Source organism: Arvicanthis niloticus, chromosome 2, assembly GCF_011762505.2.
Source record: "Arvicanthis niloticus isolate mArvNil1 chromosome 2, mArvNil1.pat.X, whole genome shotgun sequence".
Lineage (NCBI taxonomy): Eukaryota > Metazoa > Chordata > Mammalia > Rodentia > Muridae > Arvicanthis > Arvicanthis niloticus.
The window spans coordinates 85,237,491-85,249,779 of NC_047659.1; the positions used below are offsets into that span (position 1 = coordinate 85,237,491).

A 12,289-nucleotide genomic window follows, 5' to 3' on the forward strand; every position below is an offset into this window, starting at 1 on the left:
ATGCAGGAAGGAAATGAAGTATTGGTAGCCTTCCTCCCATCCTAATGCCATGTGGTTTAAAAACAAAACTAGACATGTAGGAGCAAACATGGTCCCATGTGTTTCCACTGCAAACTCAACAGAGGTCACATGTGATAAAGCAAACTGTGCCGCTTGTCATAAGCATCTCCATGTTTCTCCCTCTTATCTCCACGTACCTTCCTCCTGAAAGGTTCCTGAGTAGTCACCATCATTCATCCCATTAAAGAAAGAGGCAGGATGTCCCCAAAGGGTTGTTAAAAGAGAAGAGATGCAAAAAAACTGTACAGTCTGCCTAATGTCACCTGGCAAACAGATGACAAAAATCCCAACCAGATGGGGGTGGGGATCTCCTCACCTTTCCTCCCTGCACTGGAAACCAGCCAGCCTCCTTATGTCTTCTTAAGTTTGAAAAAGTTGTCATCCAGGGTCCAGTGTTAAAAGTAGGGAGCACAATGATTCTTCACACACTGTCTTAGTTACCTTTCCTGTTGCTTGCTGTGATAATATATCCTGGCAAAAGCAACTTACAGGAAACAAAGGCGGGGGTGGGGTGGTTATTTTGGCTCACAGTTTGAAGTTGCATTAGGTTGTGCTAGCAAAGTCACAGAAGCAAGATCGTGAGGCATCTGGTCACATGGCACCTACAGTCAAGAAGCCAAAAGCAGTGAATGCTAGTGGCTCAGCTCACTGTTTCCCTCTTACACAGTCCAGGAGCCCACACCAGGGAATGGTGCCACTCATGGTGGACAGGTCTTCCTACAGCAGTTGTCCTAACAAGATAATCTGTCACAGGTGTGAGCAGAGGTGAAATAACCCCTCACAGATGTTGGAGAGGCTTGTCTCCCATGTGATGCCAGATTTGTCCAGTTGAAAATTAGCATTAGCCATCATACAGACAGTAACCAGAACTGATACATGATTAGGAACCCTGTATTATTAGGAAGGAGACAGCCTAGGTGTAAATCTCAGCATTGGCCTAGGACCTTAGTAAAGCTACTTTGCTTTGTTCTCTTCAAGGAAAAGGGGGCAATGATGAGACCACCCTTAATTTAGGTTTATTTTGAGGAAACTCAGGAAAGGCAGGTAGAGTACCAATTACATAAAAGAAGTTCAGTAAAAGTCAGCTCCCGTTCCTGCTTCCATGAATGAATTCCAGCAGGTCTGGACCCTGTGATGAGGAACCAGTGGGAATCTCTTTTTCCTCACCGAGTGGTAGGTTGATAGGATCAGGTAACTGGGGATTCCACAGGAAAACACATTAGGAATACTTTAACTTTTAGGGCATTTAGCACAGTTATCCTAGGCATTTCAGATGAGAATTTAAGTCATCAAAGATAATGGATCTGCTTTTTTCCTTAAACAACAGAAAGAAAGACTGCGTCAGAAGGAAGCCAGTGTGGCCACCAACTAAGATGAAAACTGAAGGAATATGTGGCATGAGAGGCAGCGCCTCACTGCTCCTGCAGACACGAGTGCCATGGAGAGTTCCTGAAAGATCAGTTAGGGACATTTGCGAATCTCCTTCTGAGGTCATCTGCAGAAAGTGCCCTGTGCCTTCTTTGAGAAGTCTCTTGTCAATCCACGGGAACAGTGCAAAACTTTGTATGGGAATACTACAGGGATATTTAGCTGTTTCCTACAGAAGTCCAAAGTCCACCCAATAATAAGATCAGGAGATATACCGTTCTTTTCATGTTTTATTTAAAGCAGAAATTCTAAGCTTTCCAGTGTATAACCTTGTCATGGGAAAAGAGGTACATCTTTTATGGTGACCCCCGAACGATCTCAAGCCTTGATCCTCACACACTAGTTTTTGTATTGATCTTAATTTTTATCCTGCTGTACCAAGATCCTATGCCATTTTCACCAAAAAATATTGAAACTTACCAGAACTGTTTTTGAAGAGTTTAATGCTGTGTATCTTCCAGACTAGGGAAATGATTTTTGAGGAGAAGAATGATGATGGTGATGATGGAGGTGGTGGTGGTGACTATGGTGATGATGATGATGATAATGACGACGACGACGATGATGATATAATGAATCGGGAAGGATTAAAATTCCACGTGGGTGGAGAGAGAATAATAACCATAAACCTTAATCTGGAGAAGAAGTTATGACGCCGAAAGTGAACATCAGCTATTGAGATAGGCCCACTCAATATGGCTTCCTGGCCAGTAGGGATTCTCTACCAACTTCTAGTAAAAACGAGGCGAGGACAGACTTGGGTCAAGAGGACCCACTTGAGTAAGGGACCATGTGGTTTCAAATCTATTGTGGACAGCAAATGAATGCTATGCAGACATGCAGATGGTGTCTACACTGTATTCTACAATTTGTATCCTGGTCTCTTCCACCACCCCAGCAGTTTCTAGACAGGAGGGCAAATGCCACTGTCTCCTTCTACCATGACCTTGATACACGAGCATGTGAATGGAGGTAGCCAGGGGGCATTTGCTGTACAAAAAAAAAAATGTATGAGCAGAGAAGAGATTTTTACCGTAATGTGAAAGCAGAATGTTTATTTAATATTAACCTGTGAATGGACTATCAAGGCAGGTAGGGTTTTCTAACTCTGGCCCTTAAATCATAGAGAAAAGCCACCTTGCCCCCTTTCCCTCCATTTTAACCCCTAAACCACCACTATGTAAACTTCCCTGGTGAGAGAACAAGAAGAGAACTGGGCATGAACTGGAGATTGTATTGAAGACTGTAGTTTTTAAGCCTCGATGTAATGACAGACCATGCTTTCTTGTTGGTGGAGACAGTCTAGAGTTACTCAGAATCTTGAAGCTTTTGCTGATCTGAATACTTCTGGCTGCCATGTGGAGCCCGCCTCTTGCCTCAGCAACTTTCAAGAACATTTGAACTTGCCAGATACCTTAAGCTATTCCCAGAATCTGCCCACCAGTCATCAGCCCCCCACTCCCACTCAGGGACACTCTGATAATAGACACAAGCTAAGGAAAGCAGCATTGTAATCTGACGTAGTGCAAACCTTTTAAAGCAAGAGTAGCTGGTACCTCATAAGTCACTGATGCCATTTTCATACAGGTGCTAACTGTCAAAGGAAAGAGCATGGTCACATGGTTTATTTTCCTGAGAATAAAGGGATTGGGACAAAAGAGACAATCAAATATGGAACTTAGCTTGACTAGAATGGCATGATGTCACTGTTCTTTTTCTGTGGCTTTTTAGTGTTGTTTCTCATAATTCTCACTGTGAGGAAGACCAAGAGACTTAACTAACAAAGCAAATTCCACTTGCAGACATCCTTTACTCCGTGGTGCCCTTGTTAGTATTGAGGTGCAAAAGAGAAATGCAGTTTTGTTTATAGCACAGGATCTCTCAGCATTCTGTGAGATCTGCATAAGCCGAGATCTTGATGGATCCTGTGGGTGGGGTCACAGAAACAGAGGGTTTTCTGTGGTGTTGATGCTACCTCAGGACTCTGAGATGCTCATGAGTCAACTCAGGCAGCACTGTCTCTCCCTTGGTCCTTCAGGACCATAGCAGACCTTGCAAGCTGTCAGGAAGTAGACCATACTAGTGCGTGTTGGTTTTTTTTTTTTTTGTTTGTTTTTTTTTTGTGGGGGGACGCTCTTTGTTACCTAACATCCTAACTCTATTTTGTAGTGCTTACCTTGCCCCCTTAAAAAGTCAAGATAAAACCAATTGGGTTAAGGATGCCGCAGAGATGGCTCAACAGTTAGGCTCACAAAGCGTTCTTATTGATGGCCTGAGTTTGGATTCTAGTGCCCATGCTGAATGGCTCACAGTCACTTATAACTCTCTCTGGCATCCTCTGCTGTCCTCCATGGGTACCTGCACTCACATGCACAGATGCAAACACAGTCATACACATATGCACATAATTAAAAAATAAAAATGAATCTTAAAAAAACAAGTATGGACAGGATATGGCAGGATAGATGAGGAAAAACCTAAAAGTATACTTTTGTCCCAAATATCTCATTTTACAAGGTAGTTTAAATTGTGTTAAAAATCTCTAGCAAGAAGTACATATTTTCTTTAGTTTTTATTTTCATTTTCCTTTGCCTATACTTATCAAAGGAAAAAAAATACCAGAAGGTGATGGGAAAGCCTCTGTTTCCATAAATTCATTAATATACAAATAAGTTCAGTTGTTGAATCACAAAACAGGGACATTATCAAACCCAAAGTGATAACAGTACTAAATAAGCATGTTTTGATGGCCAGAGGGCAAGGACAAAGAGCCTACCATCTCCTCCTGAGACTTCAGTTTATAGCAGACCATTTTTTACTGTGGATTTTAAAGGGTCTAGGATTGTCTTGGGAAGCTTAGTCTACAAAAGAACCACTTATATAATGACGTCATGTTCTAGAGTTGGATGTGTCTGTTCTTCTTATGAAATCTGCTAAGGGAAGTTTATAAGTGAGCAGAATATTGGAAGACCATGATATGGCAATTCATCATTGAGCTGTATGGCTTGAGGGATGCTGCAGCTAAATAGGGTGGACTGGGCAAAGCAATAAACTTCCCCACGTGTCAGGTGCTTCACCTGCATAAGGAAATCCGCAGACAAGTCTGTTCCCCAACAGATAGGCCTGTAAAAGAGTGGATTAAGTTTTAGCTCTCACAAAAGACAGATAACCTTGGATATGTCTTCATCTTCTAGCTATAGAAAATGACAATCCAGCTGCTTAGAAGTTGTGGCCAGTACAGAATTGACTTAAAGCACCTCCGAAAACTCAACTCAACATCTCTTCCCCATTGGACTTAACCCAAGTGTTCTTAATGCTGGTGGCAATTGGTTCTGGGCACAACCAGACTTAGTTACACAGCTGTATGAGACCAAGAGTCACATTTTGTGTCACGCCTGCTTTCCTGTCAGCTGTTGACACCTTGTTAGGCGCTCTCGTTATTACTTTCTCCACTCTACACTTCTCTTCTCAAGGATGGGCAATCTACTAGACTCCCTCAAGATAACTCTTTGCCAGGAAGTGGTGAATTTAAAAGTTGAAGCATGTTTCATGCAAAGCCAGTTCAGTGGCCTTATTTGTTTCAAGACAATGACTTATATCACATTGTGGGAGTCTGAATACTTAACAGCTTCCTTGGAAACATGGAGACATTAACATGGTAGCTCACTGACTGGGTCTCTTCAGCTGTCAAAAGACTATGAGAAAAGCAAAAGAAGCCACATGCTGTCCTTAAGCAGAATGTACTGGTCTGTATTCCCCACTCCATCTCAGGCCAACTCCAAGCACCCTCTGGCTGACCAGTGCCAGTGAGCTCCGTTTATTTCTCTGCCTTTCTCTTTTCTTCAGTCTATAGCCTGCAGGAACCCTACACGTTATTCCATATTTTTGCTATCAAGATTCTTGGTCTAGAAGAGACTGAGCTAACCTCAGCTTGTTTGTTTGTTTGCTTGCCTTTAAGGAACAGATCAATCCTACATTCTCCACCATAGACTGTATACTTCATACCACAAGCTCCATCTGTCCTCAGATAGTTGTCTGATTTTAGTCTTAAGTATACAGGGAATCCTCTGGGGGCCGATCCAACTGCTTCTGTGGTTCCACGGTATTTTTCATCGTTCATGTGAAACAGGATAGCACTAGGCTGCCAAAGCACAAATGAGTCAGTAGGCTCGGGCAGAAATGAACATCCTTAAGGATTTGACAGGGAATAAACAGGCTCTAGCACATTAAGGATGTGACCTAGGCTGGGTGTTACTTTAAAATGCCCTGTGCTCTCCACCTCTAAGAGAAGGTTCATCTAATAAATACATGCGTTTCCAGTGTGTTATCTTATGTCAAGGAAGAAATCAAGTATGGATCAGCTTAGGTTTACCAGACTCATACCTGCTCTCCTCCACTGTTCTCTTCCAGGCCTTTTTTTTTCCATCTTACAAAGCAAGATATTTTTAATTGTTCACCTTAATTGGATTTCCAAGTCCGTACTTCTCAAACAAACCACCAGCCCCATAGGCCACTGAGCACCGAGGGAGGTTACTCTGTCTCCTCATAGCATCACTAATAGATGTTCAAAAGTGAGCAATTCTGGGAATCCATGGAGTGGATTTTAATGTAGTTTTATGTCCATGGTATAGGAAAAGGCGCAGTCGTCATGTACCAATTGTACTGCTTTTCCATTGAAGGGCCAAAAGGCATTTAGTGTACATGGTAGGTATGTTTTGTAAACTACAAATACCTTTTTTCCTCTTTTAAAAAAAAGATATATTCATTTTTTATTTTATGTGTATGACTGTTTGCCTACATGTATGTATATGCACCATCTGTGTGCCTGGTGTCTGTAGAAGCCAGAAGGAAGCTATTAGATCTCCTTGGTCTGGAGTTCCACACAGTTGTAAGCTGCCATGTGAGTGCTAGGAACAAACTTGTATCCTCTGCAAGAGCTATGAGAACTGCTAACCCCTGGACATTTCTCCAGCCCCCTTCCCCTGTCATATATCTCTATATATAGTCTAAGTTTGTCATATCTGACCATTAGTCTCTAGTGGTTCTGCACAGGTTTTAGAAGGCATTCACTACTCTTGGAAACAAACCCATGAATGAGAAAGAAACTCCGAAAGTGTTGTATCAGCAGTGATTCAAAGAGGATTTGTGGGGAAGAAAATTAAATGTGTGGGTTTCTTCCAAAAATTGTTAATTTTTCTAATTCTATTTTACAACTTGCTGAGACACAAATACTGTGCTTCTCCTGTCCTACTGAACACTGGGTGTGTAATCTTTGAGGACTATGTTCTTTTAGGAAAAATAATTTCTCTTTAAGGAAGCAATCTAAGATACTCTCTGAAAGGCAGAAAGTTTACAAATTAGACACTGGATATTTTTAAAGAACATTTAGTGGAAGCATGTCATCAATTCATCACAGGCTTTTCCTGTCTTTGAATTATAATCCAGACTACTGTGGGAAGCAGTCTCCCTGGACTTTGATTTAGGGATCGTGTTTTGGCCTGGAAAATAAGCATTGGCCTGCATGTCCAGAAGCTCCCTGAAATCAGTTAGCATCCTAATACAAGTCAGATGCTGCAGAAATGTAAGTCATTTATGGTTTGACTTGGTTTGGTTTTCCTTAGCACCACCTGGGATCATGGAGGCTACTTCCTTAGATTCATGTGACCTTTGCAGTGTTTCCTGTTCACCTTCTGAGACGGGGAAACTAGGAAACAGGAAGGAAGAAAAAGTAAATAAATCCAGTGTGGTGTTTTGCACAACTTTTGCCATGATAGTACCAGAGACAGGTTTTAATAGAAATTTAAGTCATTTATATTATGAAGATAGTAGTGTCCACATGTTGTTATAACTCAATGACAGACTCTGCTGCACAAATAAATACTCCACTGACACTGGCCTATGCTTAGCTGAGTAACTTCCAGCTTCAGATTCTGCTACAAGTGTCACTTGCCCAAGGACCTTACTGTTTGTTCTAAGCATCTCAGCACCTAGTGTCATCCAGTGTTCCTCCATTCATACTTTGTCTTCAGCTTCCCTTTCCTCACATACCACAGCCCTTCTCTCCCGAAGGTAACCTTTGCAGCTTCTACTGGACCCAGATACCCTTTACCTCTGCAGCATAGACACCAAATGTCCTGTAGTCTTCTCCACCCTGTGCTCCACCATTCAGTGTTTGGACAGAGCACCACTGTCACCAAGGAGCCTGTGTGAGACATTGCTGAGACTGCCTCTTGTTAATGTCACCATCACCTCATCACTCAGGCAAAGAGGAAAATCCATAAAAGAGGTGGAAAATGCATTTTGTTTTTTCATTTTTTTCTACTTTATTAAAAAAGTTGGGTGTTCTAGTTCTTGGTTTCTCATAGTTTTTAAACTATCTAATTAGAGAACACTTTTGCTCCATGGTAGCAGATCACCAGCCATGACAAGGCTCAATCTAGGACTCTCAGCTTCCTACGCTGCTGGACACATTGACCTCTGTGCAAACATTATGAATTGTAAGACTTCTTATTGCCACTCCATTCTTGCTACTGCTCATGATTCAAACATCTACCACAATCTGAATTGGGATGTTGACATTTTGTGGTTATTTTCAGATTAATAGTAACCGTTATGCTCTTAAAAAGCACTCATAGAAAGTGTAATCATGTCCTGAATAGTTGACTATTCTGTCATAGTAAAACACAGCCTTTCTGTTCAAATATTATTCCAATTTGTAGGTGGAAAATTAACCAATAAAATAAAGACAGCTTTGGAAAAGAAAAGGCACTTTAAAAACATGAGACCTTGTATTACATGCTTGTGGATGTTTTTAAGCATAATAAGCTAACTGGATTTGGGTATATTCCCTTTAAGTTAAAAATAATATGTATTTCTAATTTGCATATTTAATTTTGTCAACACAGAGAAATGTTCATGGGTTGAATTTGTAAATTTAATTTGCAACCAAATGAAGTATTTATTTTCAAAAAGAAAAGGTGGAGGAACCAACATCAACTTGTACATAATGAAAATATGTATGTATATATTTTTTCCTTCTTGACACTACTTGATCATTATATCAAGTGTATTTTTGTACATAATATATATTGGTTAGAAAAAATTTAGATTGTCTATTGAAAGATATTCTATCGCTGTGATAGATTATATTTATCCTAATCTATTGATATTCTGTTGATTTGTTTTAAGAGATAGGGCTCTATTTTTTGAACTGCCAGAGAATTGCATTCATCGCTTCCACTTGTAAATATGCTAAGGGTATTTTAATAAATCTTGGTTTCATGTCTGTCTGGTATGTGGTGGAGATTTTTGTTTCAGCGGTCACTTGATGCAGTCCTTTTTAACTTGCATTACTACTGGATTTCTGTAATTCTACTGAGCCGCAAGGGTGAGGTGTCAGTGACTCATCCATTTAGTTCCTTTCCCTTCATTCATCAAATCAGCATCCCCATCCACCTAATCAACAAAGGGCAATCAGCTAGGCATTCAAGACTAACAACACATGGAAATCCAACCAGGCCTTATTGAAAATATTGCTACTAGAACAAAAATTTCTCAAGGAGGGAACACATAGGGATTGGTGGCCTCAAGTTATAGGTAGAAAAATTATAAACTAGAGACATGTAATAGAATTTACGTGTTTTGGCATGTAAATTACATATATTCTGGCACCAAGCAGAGGTACAAGTTTTGTTTTCAGGCAATAATACATAGTATAGCAATACATTATATGCAACATAAAAGCCCATGAATTAAGTAATCTTTAAAAGCACTATTTCTGAAGTTGTAATTGTTTTTGATCAACTCATTCATTCAGTGTTACATTAATACACAAAGATAAAGATACTTCATGACTAGATCATCTTCCAAATGATAGGGTCACTGAGCTGTGGAAATCTTGGGACACTAGAGAAAAAAAAATCTCTTCATCTCTAGAAAAACCAATGAAGTCCAATAGACTCACAGCTACATCCAGAATATGAAATAAATCAAGATTGAGACTTGATCTCTTGGCAATGATACAAAAGTCCACCGATCACTCATCATCTCTAACCTATTAAACTGGCCTCCAAAATACTCCTTTATGAAGTGACTGCTTGAACCATAACTTATTATTCTCCCATGCTGAATTTTCACATGTGCAGTTTTTCTGTCCTTTAAATTGTGTAGCTAATGTTCTAATTTTCAGACTTAGACTGGTTCGTGTTATTATAACAGTGCCCAGGGCTAGGTGATTTACAAGCACAAATGTGTGGGTTTAGAATACTAGATATTGACTAGATCAGTATCACACCACCACACCCTGGCAAGGGCCTTCTTGCTGCATCACCCATCACAGGGCAGAAGACAGAAGAGCTGAAGCAAAGTTAATGGCTTCATAATAGGATTGATCACCATCAATTTTGAGAACAGAAGACCCAATCTGTGAATGCTATTATAGTAGCAATTTCTATAGTGCCTTTTGAAAAGGGAAACATTCAAACCATAGCACAGAAGTTCCTGACACTAAACCAACTATCCATTTGATTTTTTTACACTTTTATGTGGCTTATATTGATGATAATAAAAGATGTTAGAGTTGATCTATATGAGTTCTGTCTGTATTTCTTTGATTTGGAATCCTCTTGGCCTAAATCTTTTCAAGGAGGGTAGCATTTGCTTCATACTCAACATTAGTTGAAGAGGAATGGTAAGAAAAATAACTATTAGTTATTAATTACTGTATAACAAAAATTAAAACATTACCAATTATTTCTTGTTTCTCATGGCTTTTGATAGTCAAGAGTTTAGGAAATACAAACTTGGAGTCTCTTATCTCTCCACACTGGTGTCGTCAATAAACAAATGAAACATTCTCAGAAGCTTGAAATAGATCTTTCATTGACCTTGAGTATCATATGTATGTATTTATATGATACAATATCATTAAGCTTTAAGAAAGAAGGAAATGTCTTTACTACATTATGGATGAGCCTTGAATACAAGATGCTAAGTGAAAAAAGCCCATTACAGTTTCATACTGGGAGAAAAGTGGATGATAGTTCCTAGGCGATAAGGGGCAGAGAAATGAGCTATATATTATTTAAGTTTGAAAAATGAGAAGACAATCTGAATATGTTTAATGCCACAGAAATTTTAAATTGTTAAAGTGATAAGATTTTTATGTATCTTACAAAGTTACACCACATGTGTTACATTAAAGGTTCCTACATGGGCTAGGACAATGGCACCATCAGTAAGTGTACTTGCTGCCTAGTCTAATTACCTTAATTCAATACTTACAACCCACATGATGGAAGAAGAGAACTGACTCCCACAAATTATCCTCTGATATCCACACTCAAACCATTACATACGCATACTTACACACACATACACCAGTAAGTAAATAATGTAATAATTTTTCAAAACATCCTGTAATTTTGGGAGTATATCCATTTTTGCATGTATTACTATGCTTAATACTTCAAGTAAATGTCACTACTGTCCCCATTTTACAGAAGAAAATGGAAGGCGGGGTTATTGACAACTGCCCATGTGATTAGTGAGTGAAAAAGCAGAAGTCAAATACTCCAAGGAAGCAATGCCAGCCACCACTGTGCTTCTGAGACCACAGAAATGCCATTTTCTGGATTTTGAGATAAAAAGGATTTCCAGGTAGTAGTTATAAAGTCTTCAAAATAGTTTAATAATTTTTCAGAGATGTTAAAATTTGCCATCTAACAAGTTACTTATTTTTCATACACTATTGATCTATCAAGTCATAGTGTGCTTTTTGTCAAATATCCAACCCCCAAATATTGGTGGTAACCTACAGTTTTGTAAAAGTCTAAATAACCAAGACAATATAGCTGTGTGTGTGTGTGTCCTCCAAAAACAGCGTCCTTCCTTGCAGAAGTTTCTTCCTTCCACCTCATGAGATAAAACAGAGTACAGATAAGTCATGTGTGGTCAAGAGTTGCTGAAAGGATAGTCCAAGACCAATGCTGCTCTACCATTGAGTTGTTATCCTGACATAACCACTGAGTGAACCAGTGTGGAAATATACCCAACAAGGTAAACCATATCTACACCAAAACAAATGAAGAATGTTTAAACAAAAACTGAAACATCTATCAACATTGTGACTATATCTACTGCTTGATGTAAGACCAAAATGGCACCCAGTTTGACTTTATTCAGAGTCACCAAGCTTATATTTTCTGCTAAAAAAAAAACAAAAACAAAAACAAAACAAAAAAAACATTCTGTGGAAACTTTTGACTGTTGGTGGAAGAACCACAGTACACAGTTGTATTCAACTTCTGAAGATATTTTCATTGCATTTCATTCACTCACTGTGAAGGAGGAATGAGCTAATGCCAAAGCATATGTGCAGAAGGAATTAGTTTTATCTTTCTGCTATGGGGGTCCTACCAATACAACTCAGGCATTCAGGTTTAGCTGCAAGTAGCTTTACCCTCTGAGCCATCTTGCTGGTCTATATTCAATTTTGTGATGCTGGCCAGAACTAAAAGCAAATCAAAAGATGTGGGGAGCCGACAGAAGGTGGATATCATCCTTGCAGCCATCTTGAGCCATATACCCTGAAAAGAGACTTGATTACATCAGCCTGCAATAGCTGAGCACACTCTGATAACATCTTGGTTTAGATACCCAGGATCTTTCCTTGGGTATGTGAGATTAAAGGTGTGTGACTTAAGGGCGTGACTTAGAGATCAGATTTAGAGACAAGGCTTAGGGGCATGACTTAAAGGCATGACCTAAAGGCATGACCTAAAGGCATGACCTAAAGGCGTGG

The 12,289-nt window shown here is 39.5% G+C and overlaps 1 protein-coding gene across 4 annotated transcripts in view; it reads left to right on the top strand.

Annotated features, from left to right (window-relative positions):
- Nucleotides 1–8,773, top strand: part of Fmn1 (formin 1) — a 381,486-nt gene extending 372,713 nt beyond the window's left edge. For all 4 annotated transcript variants that reach the window (XM_076929458.1, XM_076929459.1, XM_034494159.2 and 1 more), the window contains one exon: nucleotides 1,388–8,773. In XM_076929458.1, coding sequence (XP_076785573.1) covers nucleotides 1,388–1,432 — 45 coding nt within the window. In that variant the 3' untranslated portion in view covers nucleotides 1,433–8,773. The remainder of the gene's footprint in view (nucleotides 1–1,387) is intronic.
- The last annotated feature ends 3,516 nt before the right edge of the window (nucleotides 8,774–12,289 follow it).